Raw genomic sequence first — 27933 nt, 5'->3', positions numbered from 1 at the left:
CCTATGAATATTAACATGTTTTGCAGTCGGTGACCTCGATGATAATTACTCAAAGAAAAATCATTACTGCAACGCCTTCTCAAAACCATTCCCATTGATTATAGCGAGAAAGCAAATCTTTATTTTGTAGGGTATATGAAATGTTCTGCAGCAGAGTTGTAGCAGACTGCTGCTTTCATTTTAATTGTATCAGGAATGGAAACGCTCACACGGGAAATGTAAATGGAATAATCTCGCCCACCGTCCAAGACGGTGTTTAATGTTCTCTCTGTTTGTCAAATAAAAACTAATGTATAGGAGACGGTCCGTGTCAATAGTTTTAATACATTATACAATTTCTCTATATCAAATAATTAATGGCCAGTGATCATTTGGGGAACAAATGAAGCTCGACTGGTTCCCACTGGCCTGGTCTGCTCACGCTCCTTTCCTTTGAGTGAAGAGGATGGGATGATCTTGTGCAAAGCAAAAATAAATCTAATGAAGATGTCTATACAAAAAGATGCTTGGGTGGAAATGTTTAATTTGACTGATGTGTCCTGCCTGTTGGGTCCAATGTTGTGCGTGGAACATAGGATGAAACTGGAAGATGTTTAACCGTCAATGTTAGTCCCTCATCTCTGTCGATAGAACCAATAAAAACTTTGCCACTGTGAAAATGAAGGCTTGACTACGATCCTGATCTCACCGCAAGAACCGCTCAAATTGCCAGAGGAAAAACCAAAGGGCCTGAAAATTGTTATTTTATTTAATTATTCAACTTGAAATAATAAAAATAATAGTATTAAAGTATAGATCCACTTTGTCAAACTTCCAAACAAACGTATAAAACAAGTTAGAGGTGGATAAAGATGTCTTTTCAAATGTAAATGACAATTGTTTTTATTTTTTTTTTGACTAGTGTTAAATGACTTTGCACTGTGATATACAATGAGTACCATCTAGACACGATCAAATCACCTGTGGCGCTTTAACCGTCTCACCTGGACAGCCGCTCTGCGGGTGTGGCTCTGCGCACGCGTAGTCTGTAGAGCCCGTTCGCCCCCGCAGCGAGTGGGCTGTGCTGGCGCGCTCTGTCCGCCGGGTGTCGCTGTCGGACCCAGAGCCGCACAGCGCCGATCATGGTGAATTTGGGAAGTTGTGACGCAATTCGCAGGCGGATTCCTGACGCTTCGCGCGGCCCCGAGCGACATTAATGGACGCGTTGCTACTTGCTCGTGTGGTGAAAGTTATATTTGCATGAAATACTTGATCAGTAATCGTTACCGACCATATCAAGTTCAAACTACGACGTCATATCACGTTGACGTTTTTTTTCATTTCAAGATGCCCAGTGGAAGCTCACATTTCTGTGACGTCACTTGTTTTTTCTTCCGCGTCACGCTGGGAAGGGCGGAACCCCAGGTAGGTGCACGCACGCCCTCCGCACAGAGGCTCCAGTGTTGGACTTAAAGCCGCAGGTTCCTCCGCCTCCAGCCACACGCAGCCCAGTGCTCCGGTGACTCACATCCATCTGCGGAAGAACAGAAAAGAGGATTTGACGCTAGAGGCAGAAAAGGGGAAGAAGCTCCGCGGAGAGAGAGAAGCAGCAGCAGCGGGAAGGAGATGTTCAGCTGGTCCAAGCAGGAGCAGGGGGGACGCTCGGACGGAGAGATGTTCCAGACGGTGACGGAGGGTCTGCAGAGCCTGTACACCCGGAGGCTGCTGCCCCTGGAGGAGACCTACCTCTTCCACGACTTCCACTCCCCGGCCCTGGAGCCAGCCGACTTCCAGTGCAAGCCCATGGTGCTGCTGGTGGGACAGTACTCCACCGGGAAGACCACCTTCATCAGGTAGGTCCTGATGGTGGTCCACGGGTCCCTCAGCTCTGGTATACCTCCACCTCTACTTTATTGTAAATTATAACCAGGATCTGCATGAGCACCACCTGCAGGGGAAAAAAAAAAGCTTCAGTAGTTTTTTCTAAAGTATTATAGACTCTGTTACTGTATGTCTGGACATGACAAGTACTTTTACTTTTAATACTTAAAGTACACATGGATGCTCATGCAGAAAACTGAAAAAAAGAAACAAAATCAGCACAGATGGAGCCATAATCATATTGAGCTGACGGAGCACTGATCACTTCTATGTTTTGCTTTTGGTATTTATATATATATATTCATTCTCCTATATTTTTCCGGATTCAAAAATAAACTAAAGGAACACAGTGTAAGAACCAGTAGGACTTGCACTATATCTTTTCACCATTTGACACTATTTGAGCTGCTGGTTGGCACTGGGACCTCAGGGTGGAATGAAGGTTCTCCAACTCTCCACAGAACAGAGAGGTGGAGAGATTGACGGTGCTTGAACGATGCAGAGTTGTTTTTAAGACCTAAAGAGGTGAGGTCAGGGTTGCAGGTTCCCTTCCAAAGGGATCCACTGTGAATGTGCTGAACCAAACCCGCTCTGTGTGCAGTTTGTTGGCGGCCCCTCTGAAACAGATCCGTCAGCTTCCTGTTTACCGGCTCTTCACCCTATTGTCCAGCAGCGAGAGGTGGCGGACGCTGACATGATATGTCCTCTGCTCGCTCCTGTCACATCTGAGATGGAAGAGCTGAGTCTGCCTGTCTGTCTGTCAGCGCTTCTGTCTGTCTGCCAGTGCTGCTGTCTGTCTGTTAACATATCTAAACTCTGACTGGCGGTGCCCGTGGAGGCCGTGTCACTTGTTTGTTTCGGTCTTCACCAGACCTCTGGCTCCGCCGTCTGCGTTGAGTGAAGGTCAGTTTGGCGGCGGCGCAGCTTGCAGACCAGGCCGTGGAGTCGTGTGGAGTCCAGAACCTTCTGGAAGGTCAAAGCACACGAGGTGTTGCGTCCGACCGGAGAACCAGCCTGGTTTCCGACTGGCTGAAGTTCCCCTCCCTGCCTCTAGGTGCTGCTGTTATCATTGTACTTTTATCGACATACTTTTGGGACCTCAGCGGGGACACATGTTCGATACCCGAAACAGCACAATGTGAGGTTATCAAGGAAGCGGATGGAACCGAGCCGGTAGCTTGGCTGATCAGTGATATTAATTTCTCAGGATACAAGGTGAAACAGAACAAGCCTGATAATAACTCCTTTTATGCTCTCGCAACAAGAAAATCAGAAAAACAGCATTAACTACTTTCACCGTGATCCAACTTAAAACAACAAACTTTACAGTGGATCCAAGCGGACGATAGAAGGGATTTATTGATCAGTAACCAGACATTGACAGATAGTTACTGATTTGAAGGAGGCTGCCAGTGATCTGCTCCCGTTCCGTCCGGCGTCAAAGCTCCTCGAGAAACATGAAAACAAGACGCAGCTTTTGTCAAAGCGCTGAAGTTGTTCCTTTATTTTAGGACGTTTCACTGATCTGCTGTCGCAACACACAAGCCCATTTGGTGAGGTCTCTGCCCTCAGGCAAAGATACCGTCACGAGTTGGAGCTTAGCATTATCTCACACACACACACACACACACACACGCCTTAACGTGAAGCAGAAGGAATGTCTCCTCAGGTGTGTGTGTGTGTGTGTGTGTGTGTGTGTGTGTGTGTGTGTGTGTGTGTGTGTGTGTGTGTGTGTGTGTGTGTGTGTGTGTGTGTGTGTGTGATAACGGCTGAAGTGCTTTTGGCTCAACTAGTCACAGCTAAAACACACTGATATCACATTGGGCTGGGAACTGGGTCAACACACCCAGCTTCACACACACACACACACACACACACCCCCCAATATGTTCACATGGACACAAACTGGTATTTCTACCAAGTTTTACTCTGACTGATTGATGAACTTGTAGACTAGTTGGAAAACTGCAAACTGGCTGTCTGTCTGTCTGCCTGCCTGTCTGTCTGTCCCTCCTCCACAGCGAACAATGTTGGAACATGTCTCCATGTGTATCTGCAGCAGAGCTCTGTCCGCAACTCAGCATTTGAGTTTGGCTGCTGGCACACAGGACTGGGTGGGGTGTGTGTGTGTGTGTGTGTGTGTGTGTGTGTGTGTGTGTGTGTGTGTGTGTGTGTGTGTGTGTGTGTGTGTGTGTGTGTGTGTGTGTGTGTGTGTGTGTGTGTGTGTGTGTGTGTGTGTGTGTGTGTGTGTGTGTGTGTGTGTGTGCGCGCGCGCGCGAGATGGGGTTATAGTATCTCAATGCACCACACCCATACATGCACATACATACAGTGTCAATTTACACACATACATGCATGTGCGATTGCTTGCATTTGTCAATGGCCAACACTCATATAAGTGTGGAAACACACATGCACAATTTTATACACCACACACACACACACGTCTCTGCAGACCAGAGCTAGAGCTCCGCCCTGCCCTGAGGAATGCAATGAATCATGGGAAGTGAAAGAATTCTATGAATCATGGAACCCAGTGCCAATAAACTGCAGCATGCACACATTTACTGGACGGGGTCCCAAACATTGGCCCCTGGACCAGTACGGGGTCCGTGTGTGTGTGTGTGTGTGTGTGTGTGTGTGTGTGTGTGTGTGTGTGTGTGTGTGTGTGTGTGTGTGTGTGTGTGTGTGTGTGTGTGTGTGTGTGTGTGTGTGTGTGTGTGTGTGTGTGTGTGTGTGACAGACCTCAGATCTGAAGGTGAAGGCTGAGATGGAAGGAGGTGGGGTGGTTTTTAGACGTCGCCCTCCTCTTCCACCTCCACCTGTGTTTGATCTCTCCGTCCAGATATTCACCCTCACTAAAGACGGAACATTGTAGGTTTTTTTATACCCCAACCATGACTGAATGAATCAGATATTATGTCCAAGAAGTTGATCGGTGATTAACTGAGATCCTGTCGTGGGTGAAATGCATTGATGGACTGGAACCCAACGCCTCATTCTTTGTATGATTCAATCGTTCGTTTACTCCTTTAATGGAACCTGTTCACCTCTGTGTCCATGTTTTGTTTTTTTTTGTTTTTTTTTAAATGAAATTTGATTTCTACACGATGATTCCAAATGGTCGTCACCGGGTGGAACGGACGGTTTAACCCCATGAACACATTTACTGCATATTTTATTATATGACTTAATCATTTTTTAATTTTCTAGGCGGCTTTTCGTCAGAGCTGCCGCTGCGTCTCTCTCTCTCTCCTCCTCAGTTGTAATGCTCGCTCCACCAGTTTAAAAGTCCATCCGGTTTGTCTCTTTTTAAAACTTTATTAGAAGCTTTATCGACATGTGCAGACTTGCCACTGAGTCTGAAAACACAATGATGAAAGTCTCTCTCTCTCTCTCTCTCTCTCTCTCTCTCTTCCGCTCCCTCCCTCCAGGTATCTCCTGGAGCAGGACTTTCCAGGGATGCGGATCGGACCCGAGCCGACCACTGATGGCTTCATCGCCGTCATGCACGGCGACAACGAGGGTGTCATCCCTGGCAACGCGCTGGTGGTCGACCCCAAGAAGCCGTTCAGGAAGTTAAACGCCTTCGGAAACTCCTTCCTCAACAGGTACACACACACACACACACACAGTTTATCTTAGCAGGTTTAAATTTAGCCATGGAACATGGCGGTCCCATGTGCTTCCTCGGAGCAGGACAGCACGGACACAGCCTTTATCTGTGTGTGTTCACGTGCTCGTGCACGGAGCCAAACCCATTCCTGAACCTGGAACTCCATCTTGTCCTGCGCCATGCGACAGAGGAACCTCCCACAGTGACTTATTGTTTCCAGGGGGAAGTGTTGTGCGTCACACATGTCAGTTGAGTCTGGAACTGCCTTTATATATTATACACTCTACCTGCAGCGCTGAAGTGTGTGTGTGTGTGTGTGTGTGTGTGTGTGTGTGTGTGTGTGTGTGTGTGTGTGTGTGTGTGTGTGTGTGTGTGTGTGTGTGTGTGTGTGTGTGTGTAGGTTCATCTGCTCCCAGATGCCCAACCAGGTCCTGCAGAGTATCAGCATCATTGACACTCCTGGAATCCTGTCAGGAGAGAAGCAGCGAATCAGCAGAGGTATCGAACCGACGACCCTGCAGTGCCAGTGCCTTGCTCTAGGGAACATAACTCCCAGCCTGCAGTGTTAGTGCCCTGTTTTAAGGAATAGAACCCTCGCCCTGCAGTGTAATGCCTCCTCAGGATGCAGGTGCTGTCTCTTAAGGTTCTGAGGAAACTCTCGCTGGTCGTGTCGTTACGTAACCACGGCGATCGCTTTCATTTCCTGAGATTGTGTGAATTTCCATGAGCAGCAGAGCACACGCACACGCACACAAGAATACACACACACACACACACACACACACAGTCAGACACAAACATTCAGGTGCTAGTGGTTCACAGGGTCATCTTGGAGAAACCTTTCAAAACAAGATAATTGTGGTGATGTGGATTAAAAACAGGAGCTTGGATGGTTGGAGCCTCATGGAAAACCACTTCAAATGACTCATAAATGCTTAAAAACAGCATTAAAACCTTTTCGACTCATCTCTTTTAGATGTATTATTGTGTTATGAGGACGCTAAACATGTCCTCATAACACAAATGTCCCCCTAACGCTGGTGTGTATTCAGGTCCTTTTAAACCACCCCCCACCCCCCACACCCCACCTGTCTGGACAGGTAGAAACTGGAGTTCATCTAGTTTTATTTAATTTTTTTCAAGGGAACAGAGGTTCACGAAGAACAAGTTATTTTCTGATTTCCTGGGAACAGAAACTCTGTTAGAGGAAGTTCCCGGCGGTTGCAAAATGTGCTGAAAGCAGAGCATCGTGTCTGGGAAAAACACTTTTTTTGAGGAAGTTGAACATCTTGACTTTTGGTTTCTAGGTCGGGCTTTCATCTTGTTTTAAACTTCTTAAACTAGGGCTGCAGACATTCCTCTATAATGACAATTGAATCTGTATGCTTTATAATTCATAATATTCAAATATAGTCTAATTTTTAATGTTCAAATTTAGTACTTGGGGGGATCAGAGCCATCTTTTCTCCAAACAAAGAAAATTAAAACTCTTGATGTATTTGATTTACTCCGTTTCCTGCTGCTGCTCCGCTGTGAAGAAGATCGCAGATCTCTCCTGAAAAAAATGTTCTCACGGCCTGGTGGCAAATGCCCCGTGGCCAGGGCCAGTGGTTGGGAACCTCTGCACCGGAAATTCCCTCGGTGATGGTCGAGTTTATTTCCCACTTTCATCGCCACATCTGTGGAATGACTGAACATTCTGGTCAAATGCTCCCTGGTACACAGTGAAACACCGGAGGAGATGGAGATGTGCCCGTGCGTCGTGTGTCTCCACCCACGTGGACCGTTACCGGGAATATTTCACTGTACAACAAACTGGATTAACTTATGTTGAACGTTATTGTTCATCACATGTGATTGACTTGCTAACGTTAGCCAAAACATTTATAGTCAATTACTTATTTATAAAAAAAATACACAATCAAATGGCAGTTTCAGAATTCCAATAATGATTTTTTTTTCCCTGCAGCCCTATCTTAAACAGATATAAAGCATACTACAGTATGCTGGACAATACTACCAGCATGTAGGCTATAGTAGGTGGTATGTAGTATTTAGGATGTAGGATGCAAGATGTGGTATTTAGGATGTAGTATGCAGCAGGTAGTATGTAGTATTTAGGATGTTGTATGCCGGTTGTAGTATTTAGGATGCAGAATGGAGTATTCTGATTCTGATTCTGATTTAGGATGCCGGCTGTAATATGTAGTATTTTAAATGTAGTATGCAGGATGTAGTATGCAGGAGGTAGTATTAGTATTTAGGATGCAGGATTTCGAATGTAGCATGCCATTCTGGAAGCTGCACTGGTTTTCCTCGATATGACTTCAGCTGCTTTCACACATGCACTACAACACTGAAATGATCTGGACATTACCTGGAGGAGCTGTATGTGTGAACGCAAATGTCTGAATCATTTGGACCGGACTTTACCCAGCCAGCACCCTCGTACAAAGTCTGTATAACATCAGATTGAGCTGTATGTGTGAACAGAGCAGTTGATTGTCCAGAGCATTCCCAGGCAGCGAGTGGGCGTGTCGCATGTTGATGACGTCTCTATCATGCGCCAGTTATTTACCTTTGTGTGGATCTTGGTGCATGGAGCGAAGCTGCTTCCTCCTCCTTCCTGCTTTATGTATAATCCTTTCCACTCTTTTGCTTATATTACATCCAAATACATGGAGGATCAACGCCAAAAAACACAAGTCTGTACCCTAGTGCTAAAACTCTGCAGTGTCATTGTGTCACATCCTGTCTCCTGCGCGCTCCACCCAGGCTCTGCCCCTCGTCTAAACCAGAGTATTTCCAGGTGGTGTAAACACATCTGACACGGACAATCTCCGGTTGTGAGCTGCATGTGTGAAAGGGAAACTCCGGAAAATGTCCAGACCTGATTATCTGGACATTATCTGGAGTTCATGTGTGAAAGCCGCTTTAAGAAAGGAGGGAACTGGACACAATGTCCGACTTCTTATAAGTCTTTTGTAAAAAGTTTTTTTTAAAGCTCAGTGTACGATATGTATGATAAACAAAGAGAAAAGAGGGACCCGTGTAGTGCGAGAAGGGTTAATGGAGGGATGGAGGGATGGAGGAAGGGGAAGGAGGGAAGGGTGTTCCCTCATCTGGAAGCACTTCTCCTCCTCCAGACTCTGACGTCAGCCCCAGAGCAGCAAATTAGAAAATAATCAAATTATACGACTGATAAGTGATAGGTGGTGTTTTCAGGGAGTTCGTAGCTACTGTGCTGGAGCTTCTGGAAGATTCCCCCAAAAACAAGCAGCCATCAGGGGGTTCGAACCAGCTGCTGGCCCGCGTGCCTAGAGTGCTCGGTTCTGTTCTGATCCCTCTTGCTTTGCTGAGTCACTTCTCTGTGATGAAGCATCAGTTCACGGCCTGGAGCTCCTCTCCTCCACCCTGTGCCCTCATCGATCCCTCCTTTCTTCCCTCCCTCCACCCAGAGCTCTGCCCATCCCTCCCTCCCTCCCTCCCTCCCTCCCTCCCGGTCTCGTATTCTCCACCCAGAACTCTATCCATTCCACCCTCCCTCCACCCAGTGCTCCGCCCATCCCTCCCACCCTCCAGGACTTCTCTCCTCCGCCCATCCCTCCGTCCATCCACATGCTTCATCATCCCATCCAGGATGACCTCATTGACCTGAAGGTTACATCACTGGACTTTGTCTGTCTCTCTCTCTCTTTCTGTCTCCCTCTCTGTCTTGCTCTCGCTCTCTTTCGGTCTCACTCTTTCTCTCTTTCCCTCTCTTTCTGTCTCCCTCTCTGTCTTGCTCTCGCTCTCTTTCGGTCTCGCTCTTTCTCTCTTTCCCTCTCTTTCTGTCTCTCTCTCACTCCCTCTTTTGCTAAATCTCTCTCTCTGTCTGTTGTTCTACCACTCCCTCTCTTTCTGTCTCTCTCTCCCACTCCCTCTCTCTCTGTCTGTCTCTCTCAGTATTATTTTGTTTCATTCTCTGAGTTCAGTGACTCAGGAGAGCGGAGGTTTCCTCTGTGAATCCGTGAGTTGATGGTTCCCTCCCTCGACTGCTTGAGCAAGGCACTAATGAGAGTATTATCAGCGCTGAGCTCATCGTGATGGAAAGTCTCTCGAACAGCGTTTTCCAGGCAGCGCCGGAGGAAAAGGCCTCGGCAGCAGAGGAAGTGTATTGTTAGAGTTTCAGCGTTTCCGCTCTGGGAGGAAACCCGGCGCTGGGGCGGGCGGCGCTGGGGCGGGCGGCGCTGGGGCGGGCGGCGCTGGGGCGGGCGGCGCTGGGGCGGGCGGCGCTGGGGCGGGCGGCGCTGGGGCGGGCGGCGCTGGGGCGGGCGGCGAGGTCACGCGGGGACACGTGGATGCTGTTTCTTAATCAGCACACCAAATCCAGGGCTCTGTGTATTTCCAGCGGGGATTCCTCTGTCGCTCGGCAGCCGCTGCAGGTGGAGGATTTCCTGTATTTACCGTTGGCGTCTCTCACCGCCGGGACGGAGCTGTCGCCCTGCGCGACACCCGACCTGCAGCTGGAACCTGACACCGGCCACACCCAGGCTACCTGTTCACCCTGTCGCCTGTTCACCATGTGACCTGTTTCCCCTGACGCCTGTTCACCATGTGACCTGCTTCCCCTGACGCCTGTTCACTATGTGACCTGTTTCCCCTCCTGCCTGTTCACCCTGCCGCCTGTTCACCCTGCCGCCTGTTCACCATGTGACCTGTTTCACCCCGCCGCCTGTTTTATTCATGACACAGCAACAGAGCCAGACTGAACGGGCGTGGCCACCATGCAGCTCCACAAAGTGGCCGCAGATGTTTTTGGAAAGGACGGACAAATGGAAAATTTTCCAAAATGGCACAGAGAGCCCTGATAAAGTGTTTGTGTGTTTTATTGGGACTCAGAACTCTCGTTAAATAGATTCGATTAGATTAGCAATGTTATTGTTCTTGTGGGGAAATCGTTTTTCAGTGAAGTCGTGTTTAGGTAACACAAAGAACACAATAAGAGTCATGACGTGTAAGACAGATCACATCCCAACACAGTGTAATGGAGGCCTGGTCCCTGGGCAAGATGCATGTTAGAATAGACAGCCACAAAGAGAGACATCCATGGCAGAAGGATGGAGGGATGGAGGGATAGATAGAAGCCTTTCCTACGACCTCAACAATAAATGAAGTGTCTGAAGCAGCAGAAGAGAGCCGATAGAACCTGGAGCCTTCCGGACCAAAGCAAACATGAACGTTTTGGTCACCACAAGCAAAGAAGGTGCTTGGAGAGAAAAGGTTGAAGCATCTGGAGAGAAGAAGAGAAGGTGGGGGTTGTACTCGTGATGCTTTGGTTTGTACTCGTGATGCTTTGGTTTGTACTCGTGATGCTTTGGGTTGTACTCGTGATGCTTTGGTTTGTATTCGTGATGCTTTGGGTTGTACCCGTGATGCTTTGGGTTGTACCCGTGATGCTTTGGGTTGTACCCGTGATGCTTTGGGTTGTACACGTGATGCTTTGGGTTATACCCGTGATGCTTTGGGTTGTACCCGTGATGCTTTGGGTTGTACCCGTGATGCTTTGGGTTGTATACGTGATGCTTTGGGTTGTACCCGTGATGCTTTGGGTTGTACCCGTGATGCTTTGGGTTGTACCCGTGATGCTTTGAGTTGTACACGTGGTGCTTTGGGTTGTACTCGTGATGCTTTGGGGTGGTACACGTGATGCTTTGGGTTGTACAAGTGATGCTTTGTGTTGTACTCGTGATGCTTTGGGGTGGTACTCGTGATGCTTTGGGTTGTACACGTGATGCTTTGGGTGGTACTCGTGATGCTTTGGGTTGTACTCGTGATGCTTTGGGTTGTACACGTGATGCTTTGGGTTGTACAGGTGATGCTTTGGGGTGGTACTAGTGATGCTTTGGGGTGGTACCCGTGACGCTTTGGGGTTGTACCCGTGACGCTTTGGGGTTGTACCCGTGATGCTTTGGGTTGTACACGTGATGCTTTGGGTTATACCCGTGATGCTTTGGGGTGGTACTCGTGATGCTTTGGGTTGTACACGTGATGCTTTGGGTTCGTGGGTGGAAGGAAGAAGAATGATGGAGGAGTCAGTCTCTCTCTCTGATACTGAGTGTGAATGACACCAACCAACACCCCCAGGTGAACTGTGTATACAACACACACACACCTCCATTGCAGTACAATAGAGCACTTGAAATAGCAACGCAGTAGTGTTTGGTGTGAATACATCCTACATGCTGACAGTATCATTAGACGGAGATGGAGAAACACTGTTACCGACACTGGGACCAGGAAACTGATGTCACCATGTCACTGTGGCAGTTTCTCCTACCACGTGCCACTGGAGTGGCTTGTTCAGGGAGCTCCGGCACAGGGACACAGAAGATGGGGGTGGTAAGCAGCAGTTTATTGTAGAGGGTGGGTCAGCTGCGATTAGCCAGGAACAGATAGCATTCGGTATGTCATGACACAGGCTCTTATCCTGAGTGTGTGTGGGGATGGGGGTTTTACCTGCTGCCCGTTAGACCAACCAACCAGCAACAGGTATGCAGCCACCCTGATCCCAATCACCTAGATCCAGGTCAGCTGTGACATTTTATTCCGCTGTATTGCCAGTACAGTGTAGTACCTTACTGTAACAGTACTGCACCGGGTCTCACTGTCGGACTCTGTAGAACAGGGGTGTCAAACATACGGCCCGCGGGCCGGATCAGGCCCGCAAACAGGTCGAATCCGGCCCGCGAGATGATTTTGCAAAGCATAAAATTGAGCTGCAATTTTTCAATGAATGAAACTGCTTTTCTAAATGTGTCCAGTGGGTGTCACAATAGCAATTCTGTTAAGCAAGCAAACTGTTTATACTGGGGCTGAACAAGTAGGCTACAGCCAGTCCAGAGCTAGCCTGTCTTTCTGCCTGACCAATTTGAACATTTTGTGCTTTGGCACACTCATTGCCCCAAAATGTCTCTGTCAAAAAAGAGAAAAGTGGACGCAGAGTGCGGAGTATTCCAAGAAAAATGGTCATCCTCCTATTTATTCACGGAAGTGAATGGGAAAGCTGTGTGTTTGGTGTGTTCACAGCATGTTTCAGTGCTGAAAGAATATAACCGTCCTTGCCACTATGAGACTCTTCATGGCAACAAATACAACAACTTTCAAGGACAACAGAGAAGAGAGAAGGTGAATGAATTATGGGCGGTTCTGAAGAAACAGCAGTCTGTGTTTACTCGTCACCGAGAAATCAGTGATGCTGCAGTGAAAGCCAGCTACATTATAGCTAATAAAATTGCAGTGGCTTCAAAGCCACTTATTGAGGGGGAATTTGTAAAAACATGCATGCTGAAGGCTGCGGAGATTGTGTGCCCTGAAAAGCGCCAGGCTTTTGCAAATATCAGCTTGACAAGAAATACAGTTGCAGGATTTCTGATCTTTCGGCGGATTCGGACAGCCAATTGAAGCACAGTTTTAAAGTAATTTATTGCTTTTTCAGTTGCAAATGACGAAAGCACGGACATTACTGATGTTGCGCAACTGGCAATATTCATCCGCGGAGTTGATGACACTTTGACCGTCACCGAGGAGTTCGTGGAGTTGGTGCCAATTACGGACACCACAACAGCAGCTGATATTTTCACCGCACTCGTCGGTGCACTGGACAGGCTCGAAGTGGACTGGTCCCGCGCTGTCAGCCTGGCTACGGATGGTGCGCCCTCAATGGTCGGGAAAAAAGCAGGTGTTGCGACAAAGTTCAGAGAGAAAGTGCAGACTGCAAATGGAGGCATGCCGCAGCCATGAAGCGGTTCAAAAATAAAATAACGGGACTATTGTGGGAGTTCGAGACACGCTTTCAGATTTTTGGTGAACTGGAGAAAGATTTCAAAGTTTTTTGCTCGACCATTCACCGCAAATGCGCTTGATCTGCCCGTCAACATCCAACTTGAAATAACAGACTTGCAGTGTGACTCAGATTTGAAGGGCTAGTTTGCCGCAGCTGGCTTGGACACATTTTATCAGTATCTTTTGCCACGTTACCCCAATTTGACAGCCCTTGCTGCAAAAGTGTTGTGCATGTTTGGAACCACATATCTTTGTGAGCAAGTTTTCTCTGTAATGAGCATCAATAAAACAAAGCTGCGCTCAAGGCTCACAAATAAGCACTTGAATAACATCCTGAAATTGGCTACCATTCAGGATGTGACGCCTGATATAGATGCACTTGTGAAAGCTAAAAGATGCCAGGGTAACCCTGCTTAAAATGCTGAGATACTGCACCCTGATATAGTTCTGTGAAAATGATTGTCTTCTGTGGAAATTTAAAGAAAATGAACAGTGTGATTTACTGTAATAATGTCAGTCACTTCAGTTCATAAGTTTGGTTTGTTGAAATTGTTCATGCATTGCACAGCTTTTATTGTTCTATCAAGAAATAGTGTAGCCTACAAGGCAGGGAGTAAATCAACCCTCTTGAATAGTTTCTACCTCGGTTTGTATGGTGTGTTGAGTTAGCACTGGATTAATATGTGGAAATGACAAATGAGGTATTTGATACATAAGAGTTTTTTTATTTATTTTGTATTTTTTTTTCAATCCCAGATAGGCTCTGACTTAAAGTTTAATGGCTTTCTAGATACACTGAGACGAAGTCTAAGTTCTTTTTGGAGTAAAACAAAGGAAACAATCTGAAGTTGTCGTTATTTTTTATTTTTTATTTTTTTTATGCCATGATTTTACTGGTCCGGCCCGCTTGAGAACAGATTTTCCTCCATGTGGCCCCTGAGCTAAAATGAGTTTGACACCCCTGCTGTAGAAGGTAGGTGTGTGTGTGTGTGTGTGTGTGTGTGTGTGTGTGTGTGTGTGTGTGTGTGTGTGTGTGTGTGTGTGTGTGTGTGTGTGTGTGTGTGTGTGTGTGTGTGTGTGTGTGTGTGTGTGTGTGTGTGTGTACTCAAGCAGGACGCTGGTACTGCAGTGTTCTGTGTAAACTCTGCCTGTGGGGTCTGATGCTACTGGAAACTGTGCAGGTCACCTTATTACACACACACGCATGCATGCACAGTTACATCTGTGACCTTGACGATCTCCTCTGCTGTCGCTCTGCAGGACCTGACTCTTAACTTTTGGAAGTGCTTGCGACTGTGCATATCTTTAGCTTTTATAATCGACTGATGTTGATCATCTATTTAGGAAACTCATTTTCCTGGGTGGAGGCTGTACCACATTGTGGGGGTGTACCGCATTTATCACACTTGATTTCAATGAAGTGGTGGACAGCGGGGAAACCATATCGCACAAGATGGGTCAACAATGGCCCAAATCTGGTTGTCTGGGGCAACTGGGCAGCCATTACTGTCCATTACTGTCTGCTGGACAACCACAGCCATCCACCCTGCAGAGCTGCTGCTCTGCAGGGTGGATGGGTCGATTCCCATGTCCCAGCAAGTCACATCAAAACAAGAGGCAGTAATTAATATCAAACAATAGAATAAAATGTAAAAGTGAAAAAAGTGAAATATACACTAAACCTATTTAGACTAAACAGAATAACACAAAAGCCTAAAACCCCCCAAAAATGCGGCGTGAACAGCAACATACACCTCTGCCTCAACAAACTCACACTTCCTGCCTTGTGGCTATCGGTGTTCTCCAACGACCACTAAATGAACGACGGAGCGCTCGCCGGAGACACGCACACACACTTCCAGCCTTTCCATTGTCGCTGTGGGAGTTTTCTTTTCAGTTGTCGTGCATATTGAGTCATTTCTGGATTGTGTTTGAAAACCGAACAAAACACTTGAGATAATGAACGTGACAACGTTGGCGGCGGACCAGAGTGTTGGGTTCTTATTGTGTTTTGTTCGGCCTGGAGGGGAGAGGAGGCAGAGGTCAAACTGGTGACGGCAAGGTCACTGAGGGTCAATGCAAAGGTGCCCTCGAGCAAGGCGTCCGTGTCTTGTTAAAGGCATAGTTCAGGATTGTTTTCATTAACGCAAATTTTCTAAAAGGTCAATCCATAAAAATGATTCACAAAGATTCCCCCGAGAGCCGTGAAGCTGGGGATGAGGTAATAATAGCGGATCCTTTGGAAATGTGGTGATTCTAATGATGTGGGTTCTGTCTCCACACGTTGGCTTGAACCTGCAAGGTGCTGAAGCTCAATGGAATCAATGAGGGAAGATCCATTTGAATCCTCCTCACTGACTGATCCATTGATGTACCGTTTACAACAAGTCTCTTAAACCTCTGGATCCTCTGTCAGGAAGAACCTTCCCCCAAAATCTATACTAAATCAAATACTGCTGCTTCTCAATTGGTGAGACCTGAACCTGGAGCTGTGGTGTTTTCTATGGCAGCGCAGGGTTTGTGAGGGATGGTCTTTCTGACACGTTCCAGGGAAGGTGGGTTTGAACTGGAATCCCAGGGACGATCATGTTTATGCTGCAGTGCCGTTGAGCCGTTGTGGGACGTGGCGCCGTCTGAGGGCCCTGGGAGGGCGTGAGGTTCACCTGGTCTCACCCCGCACTGTCGGGTTCTGCTCCAGGCTACGACTTCTCCGAGGTCCTGCGCTGGTTCGGGGAGCGAGTGGACCGCATCATCCTGCTGTTCGACGCCCACAAGCTGGACATCTCCGACGAGTTCTCCGAGGCCATCAAGGCGTTCCGAGGACAGGACGACAAGATCCGCGTGGTCCTCAACAAGGCCGACCAGGTAGGATGGAGCGAGCAGGTGGAGGTGTATTATTAGTATTATTTTGGCATAAAACAATGTTTCTAATCACACAATTAAGTAAACTGAAGGACAGAGTACACACATGTACTATGTAGTATGCTGTACGCCATTTTGGACACTCTGTTGGTGCCGTTATCTTTGGGCCTTCCAATGCCCACCACAGATTGTTGTTGTCCTTTGGCCATCAGCCGTGACAGTGTCAACGCAGTAGGTTCCCCTCCATTGTTGTTGTAATGCATGCTGGGATACGTGGGTCCGTGCGGTCACCACCTGATGCATCCTCCATGTTGAGGTGCAGGGAGAACATCCTGGTACTTTAGGACTGTGGAACAGAACTTGGACCCTGAGAGAGGACGTCAGTAGAGTTGAGCAGAACGTCAGTAGGTGCAGTACAGACGGTCTCACCTTCCTCCTCCTCCTCCTCCTCACCTCCCTGCAGGTGGACACCCAGCAGCTGATGCGGGTCTATGGCGCCCTCATGTGGTCGCTGGGGAAAGTGCTCAACACGCCGGAGGTGGCCAGAGTTTACCTGGGTTCCTTCTGGGCCAAACCCCTGCAGAACACCGACAACAGGTCCGTCTGTCTGTCTGACCCTCTGTCTGTCTGTCTGACCCTCTGTCTTTCTAGCTGTCTGTCTGACCCTCTATCTGTCTGTCTGCCTGCCTGCCCCTCTGTCTAACCCCCTGTCTGACCCTCTGTCTGTCTGACTCTCTGTCTTTCTCTCTGATCCTCTGTCTGTCTGTCTGTCTGCCTGTCTGTCTGTCTGTCTGTCTGTCTGTCTGAGTCTTTGTCTGTCTGACCCTCTGTCTGTCCGCCTGTCTGCCTGAACGAATCTGTCTGTCTGTCTGACCCCCTGTCTGAACCTCTGTCTGTCTGTCTGTCTGTCTGTCTGTCTGTCTGTCTGCCTGCCTGTCTGTCTGTCTGTCTGTCTGTCTGTCTGACCCCTTGTCTGAGTCTTTGTCTGTCTGACCCTCTGTCTGTCCGCCTGTCTGCCTGAACTAATCTGTCTGTCTGTCTGCCCCTTGTCTGACCCCCTGTCTGACCCTCTGTCTGTCTGTCTGTCTGTCTGAACCTCTGTCTGTCTGTCTGTCTGTCTGTTTGTCTCTGTCTGTCTGTCTGTCCGTCTGCCTGCCTGCCCCTCTGTCTGACCCTCTGTCTGTCTGTCTGACCCTCTGTCTGTCTACCTGTCTGTCTGTCTGTTCGACCCTCTGTCTGTCTCACAACACACAATACAAATAATATTAATAATTTCAATCCAACCACTCATCCATGATTAAATTTCATTCGTTCATGAATTTATTCATCCACAGATGAATTCCTTCACATTCCTAGTTCGTTTACTTTTTTATTTTTTCACAATATTTCATCCAAATTTAGTTGTTTACTCATCCATTCATCCATCCATGTGTGTGTATTCATCCCCTGGTTCTGCAGGCGTCTGTTTGAGGCGGAGACCCAAGATTTGTTCCGGGACATCCAGAGCCTCCCGAGGAACGCAGCGCTGCGGAAACTCAACGACCTGATCAAGAGGGCCCGGCTGGCCAAGGTCTGGGCTCCTCCCGTCCCCGTCCCGTCCCCCTCCCGTCCTCCTCCCGTCCCCGTCCCGTCCCCCTCCCGTCCTCCTCCCATCCCTGTCCCGTCCTCCTCCCGTCCCCGTCCCGTCCCCGTCCCGTCCCCGTCCCGTCCTCCTCCCGTCCTCCTCCCATCCCTGTCCCGTCCTCCTCCCGTCCTCGTCCCGTCCTCGTCCCGTCCTCATGTTCTAACTGAGGCGTCTAAGTCAGAACCTTAAGTCCCTTCATCTGACTCGTAGTGTGGAGTTTAGATCCAAAGAGGAAGCCACCGGAGCCACCTGATCACCTCCGTTCTGCTGCCGGTCCCAAAACCACTTCCCTACGGAGACCGGTTTTTGGTGCCGGTTAATCCATTAGGGCCGTAGTCTCACCTCAAAGTACGAGGTCTTCCAAATTGATAATTCATTCAATTCAACTTCTCAGATAAAACCGCAGCACTAGAACGGTCCCTCCATGGCCAACAGCTGTTTCCAAACCTCAGGAGGGAATATCAGCAGATGCCAGATCAGCCGAGGGATGGGCAGCCAACGGTCAGGGGCGGTCAAAGGTCAGAGCCACAGAACCCAGACGGAACACTTTGTTCTGAAGGACGCAGCTGACCGCCACCAACTGGAAGAACGTCCCTGACATGAACCCGGAGGGAAGACCTGACTATTCTTTAGTTTGTTCGGAGGTTCTCAAACTGAGGTCTGCGGCCCCCAGGGGTCCGTTAAGGAAGTGCAGTGTGTTTTTGCACTCCATACAAACACGCTGCAATTTATTACCGACACATCATTTTAATACGTTATGTATATGTACATGTACATCTGGAGAGGGGCCCTGCCCTAAATATGTTTGGGATGTTTTTTTTAAGGAGCTGACATTTCACACATTTCCTGTTGTGGGCTTTAAACAGGAAGTGGACCCCTCCCCTTTTCTTCCACCTGTCTGTCATTCTGAGGTGTTTGTGTTTGTTGTTCCGAGAGAGAAGTACTTCCTGTTGGCCAGCGTCCATCACTTCCTGTTTCCGATTCATAACAACAACCACAGCGGCTGCATGTCTGTCTGTCCATTTTCCCTGTTATATAAGGACACACACACACACACACACACACACACACACATTCCCTTGGCGTGGAATGTTGGAATGTGAACACACACACACACACACACACACACACACACACACACACACACACACTCTCCCTCTCTCCATTGTTCTCACATTAACAATTTGTTATTAAAATCAAGATTTAAACATTAGAATAATTACATATTGAACAGCAACAGATGAAGAGAGGAAACTGTTTGTCTTGGAGTCCATGTGTATGTATATCAAACATAAGTCATACACGTCACATATTAACAAATCATTTAAAAACGAGGATGGATGTGGATCAGTGGTTTGCACCGCTGCCTCGCAGCAGGAGGTTGCGGGTTCGAAACCCAACAGGAGCTTTTCTGTGGAGTCAGACCTCCCTAACGGTGCCCCTGAGCAAGGCACCGTATCTAGGAGCCAACTGCTCTTAGATACTAAGTTACTGGGCTGTGTAGATAGCTATTCTCCAAGGTGTGATTCAACCCTTTCAACGCCCCCACCCACAGGTCCACGCCTACATCATCAGCCACCTGAAGAAGGAGATGCCGTCGCTATTCGGCAAGGAGAAGAAGAAGGAGGAGCTGATCCTGCGTCTCCCTGAGATCTACACCATCCTGCAGAGGGAGCACCACATCAGCGCCGGGGACTTCCCCAACGTGACCAAGATGCAGGTGCGTGCGCACACACACACACACACACACAGACCCATTCACTTTTATTTTATGTCTAATTTGTGTCTTTTCAGTTGTTAGTTTAATTATGTCATAAACAGCTGCATGAAACAGCTGTGTGTGTGTGTGTGTGTGTGTGTGTGTGTGTGTGTGTGTGTGTGTGTGTGTGTGTGTGTGTGTGTGTGTGTGTGTGTGTGTGTGTGTGTGTGTGTGTGTGTGTGTGTGCGCGCGCACACTGAGGGTTTGGGGTTTAAATGACCTGGGACGACCTCTGACCTCTGTTTAGAGTTCATTCAAGGTCGTTCCTCTCCTGGACGCAGGATCCTACAGAGGCAGCTGGTGTTTTGCTGCTCAGACCTCAGAGGAACACACACACACACACACACACACACACACACACACACACACACACACACAGAACATATTGGTAGAACATTGTGTTCCATGGTTGGGTCCAAGCTGCGGTTCCGGGCCCTCCAGGGGTCACGGGTGGAATCTTTAGGGTCCGGGGAAAATAAGAAATGGTTGAAACGGAGGCTGATGCTTCAAACTTCAGATGGTGAATGGTTTTCTCATTTGTTTCAATGAAATTCTCACGTATTCATGTCACCGCGTGTTTCGACCGATCAACAGGGAAGATGATTTATTTCCCGGCTGGAATTTAAAGCCGCTCTTTGACTCTTCTTCTGCGGGGAAAGTGGAACTCTGTGCGCAACACGTGAGGCCTGGTTTACACCACAGGACTCCACAGGCAAACTAAGATGTTCAGACTTCGCTCCAATAAAGTTGTGTTTTCTACACAAACACAACTTTTTGCGTTTGTTTTCATGGACAGTTTAATGGATTTATTTAATACATGACTGAATATGAAAACCCTCCCCCCTCCTCCCCCCTGCAGGACCAACTGCAGCACTATGACTTCAGCAAGTTCCCGTCCCTGAAGATGAAGCTGATAGAGTCCGTGGACAAGATGTTGGCCAGTAAGATCGCGGGTCTGATGGCGATGATCCGGGAGGAGGAGTCCAAGCAGCCGCCGGCCGCGGTGTCGGGCGGGGCCTTCGAGGGCTCCCAGGACGGGCCCTTCGGCCAGGGCTACGGCGAGGGTGTCAGCGCCGGCGTGGACGCCGAGGACTGGATCGTCAGCCGCGACAAGCACCGCTACGACGAGATCTTCTACACGCTGATGCCCATCAACGGGAAGATCACGGGCGTCAACGCCAAGAAGGAGATGATGAACTCGCGGCTGCCCAACACGGTGCTGGGGAAGATCTGGAAGCTGTCCGACTGCGACCGGGACGGCATGCTGGACGACGAGGAGTTCGCCCTGGCCCAGCACCTCATCAAGATCAAGCTGGAGGGCTACGAGCTGCCCATGGAGCTGCCGGACCACCTGGTGCCGCCCGTCCACCGCAAGGACCCCACCGCAGACACCCTGTACAACCACCAGGAGGACTAGCGCCCCCTGGCCGCGGAAGTGACTGCAGCAGGAACCACAGGTCAAAATGTCAAGCTTATCACAGCAGAAGAACCCAAAGTGCCGATCATCAGTCCAACCCTGAGGAAGACCAGGTGGCTTGCCAGCCACACCGCCCCCTAGTGTCAGTGTCAGGTGCGACAGCCGGTGTGAACGAGTTGCCGACGAAAACAAACCAAGAATCATCTATTTTTATTGTGCGGTGTGAATATTTTCCAATGACAGACTCCTGCTCCAGAACGTCAAATAAGAAACGGCAAAGTAAACCCCAACCCAAGCAACACGCAGCGTTATTTAAACAGCTTTCATTTGGACTTTTCCAGGTGTTTCATTCCAGACCCGCAGAGCTTCTCATGTCTTACTGTAAAGTTAGGAGTCATCTCTATGACTAATAGTCCTAAAAATGAATGTACTTTAATCCATTTTATTCGTCTCTATTTAAAAAAATATATGGTTTTATTTCCTCTCGTGGAAGAATTTCAAAATGAAATTTTGTGAAACTTTACAGCGTGAAGGAGAACAGTTACTGCCAGTTATATTTTATGAGAAAAACAAAGTTCTATGTGTTCTGTGTCTCCAAACTCCCAGTTCCGCCGAGCCCCAAATGGCAGAGTAGCTACAGCACGTCAATGAGTGTTTATACCACGTATCAGACAATGTGTGTGAAAAGTACCAGGATGAAACATCGTAGTATCACACACTGCCTGCTACACTTCAAGGTTTCTATGCAGTGTCGCCATGACAACCTGCCGAAGGGAAGCGGAGCGCTGGTTGACGACGTAGTCTGTAGTTCGTCATTCCAGCCGCAGCGGGATTCACTCACCAGGAAGTACGCCCAGAGGTCAGAGGTCGGCCTCCTCGTTGCGGCCGGCGCAGCGCCGCTTCCTCTCATTGTCGCCTCGGCCGGGGGAGGCCCGTGACCTCTGACCTCTCCTGCCCGCCGCGCTGGAGACAGAGCTCTTTTCCCTGGGTCGGCGCCTCGTCCGCGCCCCGGCCTGGAGGAGTCCGGGTTCAGAAACCAAAAGCACCCGTTGTTCCTCCTGGTCGTCAGTAAATCCAAGTCCTGGAGTGGAGTTTTACTTTCTGGACCTGGATTTAGCTCGGCGTCGCCCAGCGCCACCCGGGTTGACCTCCAGGTGGAGCTGTCCTCCGTGAAGACCCTTTCTCCCCCATGAACGCAGCGCGAAAGCCTTTTACGACGTCATCAGTGTCACAACGCCATCCGCCCGCTCCACCCCGAACGCCGCCGTGCCTTCCCCTTCAAAGTGCGTTTCCGAGCGCTGCTTCGTACGTCTCGCGAGCGCGTCCAGTCAACTCGTTTTCTTCCAGAAGGACCGGAGTTCCCATGACGGGAGCGGCACTCCTCGAGGAACCGCTTCCCAGTCCACGGTGTCCCGGCAGCTGAAGCTGAGCGAGCCCGTTTTCGGCTTAAACGCCCGTCGATTAAAAAGGGAGAAGCTGCTGAGACAGGACGGAGCAGTGACCTCTGTGGAATCGAACCGTCCGAATGTGAAGCAGCGGGGCTTTTAAAGGTTTATTCTACGCTTTTATTTGGTCTGAGTGTCTCAATGTTGCCCGGCCACGGCTTCAAAGAGGGGCGGAGCAGCAGGTTCTCCTGCAGGGCGGGTCCTCGTCAGAACGTCAGTTCCGGGAGCTTGCGCCTGCAGGGGCCTCAGCCAATCAGTGAACCTCACACATCTCATTTCTTCTGCAGATAACCGTCTACGTCCTCCTCCTCCTCTGTTTCCTCTGTCGTCCCCTCTCCTCCTTCAGACGTCACCTTGATGTTAAATGATTTGAAAAGGTGCAGGTTCATGTGTGTGACTCAACAGGGAAATGTTATTTTATTAAACTATATCAATGAACGGCCATCTCCAGTCTGTTGTTATTATTATTATTATTTTTATTATTATTGTTATTATTATTGTTGTTTTTATAATTATTATTTCAATTATTATTATAATTGTTATTGTTATGATTATTATTATCGTTATTATTATTGTTGTTGTTTTTATAATTATAATTATTTCTATTATAATTGTCATTGTTATTAGTATTGTTATTGTTATTATTATTATTATTATTATTATTATTTTAATGAGATGTTTCCAGCGACCAAGAGTCCAAGAGACCAAGTTTCTTCTTCTCAAGAGTAAGCTGATGAGAAGCTGCGTGGAGAAGCTCTGCGGTTGATCTGAACTTTAAGTATAACTTTAAAAACTCACCTTGAAGTTGTACTTCCACTGTAGTTGTGTAGTTGAGTAGTTGTGTAGTTTTTGCATCCCGTCAGTGTGTCAAACTGCTTTGAAAAACACAGACGGAGGTCCACGATGGATTATAACATTCATGGAAATATTCAATTGACAAAAGAAAAAAAAAATGTATTTATGGAAAAAATGAATATGACATTTTTATTCGAAATCGCTTTTTGTGTGTGTGTGTGTGTGTGTGTGTGTGTGTGTGTGTGTGTGTGTGTGTGTGTGTGTGTGTGTGTGTGTGTGTGTGTGTGTGTGTGTGTGTGTGTGTGTGTGTGTGTGTGTGTGTGTCCCTATAACTGCTGTGACACCAGTTGAGGTGTAAACCATTAATCCCAGTTTTGTGGAGCGTCAGGTGAGAGCGGCTCCTCAAGCTGTAAATCTAACGGCTTCAAAGTTCACACACACACACACACACACACACACTGTTGGTGCTGAAGACAGTAAAAACGCTCCACACACACACACTGGCGTTGGAGGTCGAGGCGACAGGACGGTCGCTCTGTTTCTAGATGTGACCGGTTCAGACACACGGAGAACGCAGGAAGGTAAGACAGTTTCCTGTGGGTGTGTGTGTGTGTGTGTGTGTGTGTCCGTTTGCTTCAGACTCGTTGGTAGAAATAGATTGTGATTTATCGTCTTTTCCTGCTGCTGTTGAACCTTCTAGCGTTTCTAAATCCAACACAGTACAACCTGACGTTCCGTGAACTTTCACCGCGTGACCCCGCCCTAAAGCCCCCACCCGCACCCCCACCACCCGACCCACCGATGGTGTTCTGCTCAATAGCAAATATCAACTTTACATCCTTTTCCAAGGTCCTCAGTGTTTGTCTTGAAAGGTTCAACGTTCAGGTGTGAGATGTGGAGTTTGAAGCCTTGCCCTGGTTCCCAACCCGGGGCGTTGGGGGTCGCTAGGATTGGACCATTCGGGGCAAATGTTTCCGAAAATATGAGTTCAGGGAGTCTAAGGTTGAGTATAATGTGTAAAAGGATCCGTCACCAGACGCTGGAACGCATTGAGAAGCCCTGAAAACCCTGAAAAGCCTAAAAACTCTGAAAACAGGACCCAAACACACAAAATGGACGCCAACGGAGGGGATCGAGGGTGTGGTGTCCACCTGCGGGTCTCACGGTGGAGCCCTCCTCTCCCAGATTCCTCCAGGTGGAGCAGATGATCAGGGCAGGAAGGGGTGTGGTTAAAAGAGGAAGCGCTGGTCGTCATGCGCCCTTTCTGCAGCCGTAATAAACAGTCAGGTGAGTAGGTCAGTGAAGCAGACGGTAAAACCTCCTCCTAGTCCAGATCTGGGCGTTAACTGTGAAGCAGCTGTGCTGGTGAGACACCGGATCTCAGCAGGTTCTGGAGACAGGAAGGAGGAAGGTTTCAGGACTGGTTCTGCAGACGTGGTTTGATCTCCATCAGGACTCACATCGTTCTGCTTCAGTGAATCCAGAACCTAAGAAAGTCTTCATGAGATGTGGCTCCAGACGAGGACGTCCTGGATGAAGGACTAGACAGCTCCTCGGCAGGAACACAGTCGAAACATGCTAAGAACATGCTAGAAAAACGCTAGGAACACATAAAGAACACACTAAGAACACGCTAGTTACATGTAAAGAACACGTTAGGAACATGTAAAGAACATGCTAAGGACACGCTAGGAATACGTAAAGAACATGCCAGGAACACGTAAAGAACACGCTAGGAACACGCTCGAAAAACGCGAGGAACAAGTAAAGAACACACTAAGAACACGCTAGGAATACGTAAAGAACACCCTAGGAATATGTAAAGAACACCCTAGGAACACGTTAAGAACACGCTAGGAACATGTAAAGAACACACTAGGAACACTTAAAGAACACGCTAGAAACACGTAAAGAACACGCTAGAAACACGTAAAGAACATGCTAGAAAAACGCTAGGAACATGTAAAGAACACGCTAGGAACACGTAAATAACATGCTAGGAACATGTAAAGAACACGCTAGGAACACATAATGAACACGCTAGGAACATGTAAAGAACACGCTAGGAACATGTAAAGAACATGTAAAGAACACGCTAGGAACATGTAAAGAACACGCTAGGAACATGTAAAGAACACGCTAGGAACACATAATGAACAGGCTACGAACACGTAAAGAACACAGCGTTCCGCCTCACTCAGTCCTGCAGGACAGAGTTAGAAAAGAAGAAAAATCTCCATTTAAATATCTCTCCCTCTCTCCCTCTCTCTCTCTCCCCCCTCCTCTTTCCCTCCCTCCCCCCTGTCTCTCTCTCTCTCCCCCATCTCTCTTCCTCTCTCTCTCCCCATCCGTCTTCCTCCCTCTCTCTCTCTCTCCCCCTCTCTCCCTCCCTCCCCCCTGTCTCTGTCTCCCTCTCTCCCTCCCTCCCCCCTGTCTCTGTCTCCCTCTCTCCCTCCCCCATCTCTCTATCTCTCCCCACCCCCCCCTCTCTCCCCCTCTCTCTCTCTCCCTCTCAGGATGGAGGGAGAGGAGGATGGCGCTGGACGGGTGAGACAGCTGCAGGAGCAGCGGATGGCGGTTCAGAAGAAAACCTACACCAAGTGGATGAACAGTGTGTTCTCCAAGAACGGGGTGAGACGGGAGGAGGGATGGAGGGAGAGAAGCTGAGTTAACCTTCCTTGTATTCCTCAAAAAAAGACGTGAAGGTGGGAAGGAGAGATGGAGATAAGGAGGTAAAGTGAGTAGGTGATAAGGAGGGAAGGAGATAAGGAGGGAGGGAGAGAAGGAGGGAAGGAGATAAGGAGGGAGGGAGAGAAGGAGGGAAGGAGATAAGGAGGGAGGGAGAGAAGGAGGGAAGGAGATAAGGAGGGAGGGAGAGAAGGAGGGAAGGAGATAAGGAGGGAGGGAGAGAAGGAGGGAAGGAGATAAGGAGGGAGGGAGAGAAGGAGGGAAGGAGATAAGGAGGGAAGGAGATAAGGAGGGAGGGAGAGAAGGAGGGAAGGAGATAAGGAGGGAGGGAGAGAAGGAGGGAAGGAGATAAGGAGGGTAGGCGGAAAGGAGGCAAAGTAGGTAGGTGATCACAAGAAGGGTGGGAAGTAGAAATGAAGTTAAGGAGGGAAGGTAGTAAGGAGAGAGAGAGACAAGGAAAGAAGAGGATAAGGAGGGTAGGAGAGAAGGAAGGAAGGATGGAAGGAGACAAGGTGGGAATTAGAGAAGGAGACAAGGAGGTCCTGAGTCCTGATTCAGGATCTGTTCTGGTATTATGGGATGCTGTTTAACTGTTGCAGCCTCTAGTGGCCGGTGTCTGAACTGCATTTTAAATCACTTCCATGTCGGCACAGTCATGTTGCTTGTGTGTGTGTGTGTTCGTGTGTGTGTGTGTGTGTGTGTGTGTGTGTGTGTTCGTGTGTGTGTGTGTGTGTGTGTTCGTGTGTGTGTGTGTGTGTGTGTGTTGGGGGGGGGGGGACAGGAAACAGAACTATCCGAACACTTTAATAGAATTAGCTCAGCTTGATTTCCTGTTGCCGTGGAGATAACGCTGTTACTGCCAGCTCGTCCCAACCGACGCCCAGAATAGAAGCAGAGTCCAAACGAAGACCTGGGATGGAGCACAACACATCACAGCCCAATAAAAACACTTGAAACAGAATGGCCAGGGAGTGGAATGCGACAGGACGTGTTGTGAGGACTGTAATGTTCCGTACGTATCTGTCTTCCTGCTGCACCTCCCTCAAGTTGAACCATTTCCTCTTCCTGTTCCCGTGGAACACAGAGCTGCTGCTCCACCAGGACATTGCACAGTTCTAACTGTCGATCCCCTGACGTAGCAGTGGGTCTTTTCTGTCCGATCTGGGTCTATGTGGGACCCGGTGGAGGAACCTGGAGCTGGACCAGAACGGTCCAGATAGAATTCTTATGCAACAGTCTGCCAGAAGAAGGTTGTGTTATTGATTTGTGATCTGTTGTCATTTTACTCAGATACCCAGTACACAGACCAATCACAACACTTGGTTTCTTAAATATCTGTGACATGACTTTTCAGCTGTCAGAGGACCTTTAAATATCCACCCAGTCCAGAACAAGGGTGGAGAAAAAATGGCAAGTAAAAAATATAATTAGGGAGAAGAGCAATGTCTGCATTGATGGAGAGTCAAAAACTATTTTGGTGTTTTTTTCTGCCTTTTTTTTTCTTTATCATAAGAAGTTTTCAGTTCTCTGTAGGTCCTCAGGAACCTGCTTTAGCGTAGATCCTCAGACAGTTCCTGTAGATCCTTCAGCAGGTTCCTGTAGGTCCTCATTAGGTTCCTATAGGCCCTCAGTAGCTTCCTGTAGGTCCTCGGCAGGTTCCAGAGGTCAGAGGACCTTAGACATCATGTAGGTCCTCATTAGGTTCCTATAGGTCCTCGGCAAGCTCCTATAGGTCCTCACCAGGTTCCTGTTGGTCCTCACCAGATTCCTGTAAGTCCTCACCAGGTTCCCGTGTCTAGGAAGGTTCCTCTAGGTCTTCAGCAGATTCCTGTAGCGCCTCAGCAGGTTCCTATAGGTCCTCATTGGGTTCCTATAGGTCCTCAGCAGGCTCCTGTAGGTCATCAGCAGGTTCCTCTAGGTCCTAACCAGGTTCCTGTAGGGCCTCGGCAGGTTCCTGTAGATGTTCAGCAGGTTCCTGTAGGTCCTGGACAGGTTCCTGTAGGTCCTTGGCAGGTTCCTGTAGAACCTATGGAGGTTCCTGTA

The 27933-nt window shown here is 48.5% G+C and overlaps 2 protein-coding genes across 2 annotated transcripts in view; both read left to right on the top strand.

The window, feature by feature from the left end:
* Window positions 1-1341: 1341 nt before the first annotated feature.
* ehd4 (EH-domain containing 4) lies at window positions 1342-22845 on the top strand. Its single transcript, XM_080011867.1, has 8 exons — window positions 1342-1832; window positions 5295-5471; window positions 5877-5974; window positions 15999-16165; window positions 16626-16759; window positions 17621-17732; window positions 19342-19506; window positions 20405-22845. Exons 1-8 carry the CDS (start codon window positions 1606-1608, stop codon window positions 20960-20962), a joined length of 1638 nt encoding a protein of 545 aa, XP_079867993.1. The 5' UTR covers window positions 1342-1605; the 3' UTR covers window positions 20963-22845.
* Window positions 22846-25719: 2874 nt separating this feature from the next.
* Window positions 25720-27933, top strand: part of sptbn5 (spectrin, beta, non-erythrocytic 5) — a gene marked incomplete at its 5' end in the record, with an annotated part of 54069 nt that continues 51855 nt past the window's right edge. Inside the window, one exon of the mRNA XM_080012687.1 lies at window positions 25720-25833. Coding sequence (XP_079868813.1) covers window positions 25720-25833 — 114 coding nt within the window. The remainder of the gene's footprint in view (window positions 25834-27933) is intronic.

This window comes from Zeus faber, assembly GCF_960531495.2.
Source record: "Zeus faber genome assembly, chromosome: 13".
Taxonomy (NCBI): domain Eukaryota; kingdom Metazoa; phylum Chordata; class Actinopteri; order Zeiformes; family Zeidae; genus Zeus; species Zeus faber.
Note: the sequence above shows the minus strand (reverse complement) of the source record. Positions and strands in the feature narration are given on the sequence as shown.

Excerpts from the sequence above, each read along its gene's own strand:
- ehd4 (XM_080011867.1), top strand. The coding sequence starts at position 1,606 with ATGTTCAGCTGGTCCAAGCAGGAGCAGGGGGGACGCTCGGACGGAGAG. Across the intron at positions 5,472-5,876 it reads GGAAACTCCTTCCTCAACAG|GTTCATCTGCTCCCAGATGC; the intron begins GTACACACACAC and ends GTGTGTGTGTAG. Across the intron at positions 5,975-15,998 it reads GAAGCAGCGAATCAGCAGAG|GCTACGACTTCTCCGAGGTC; the intron begins GTATCGAACCGA and ends GTTCTGCTCCAG.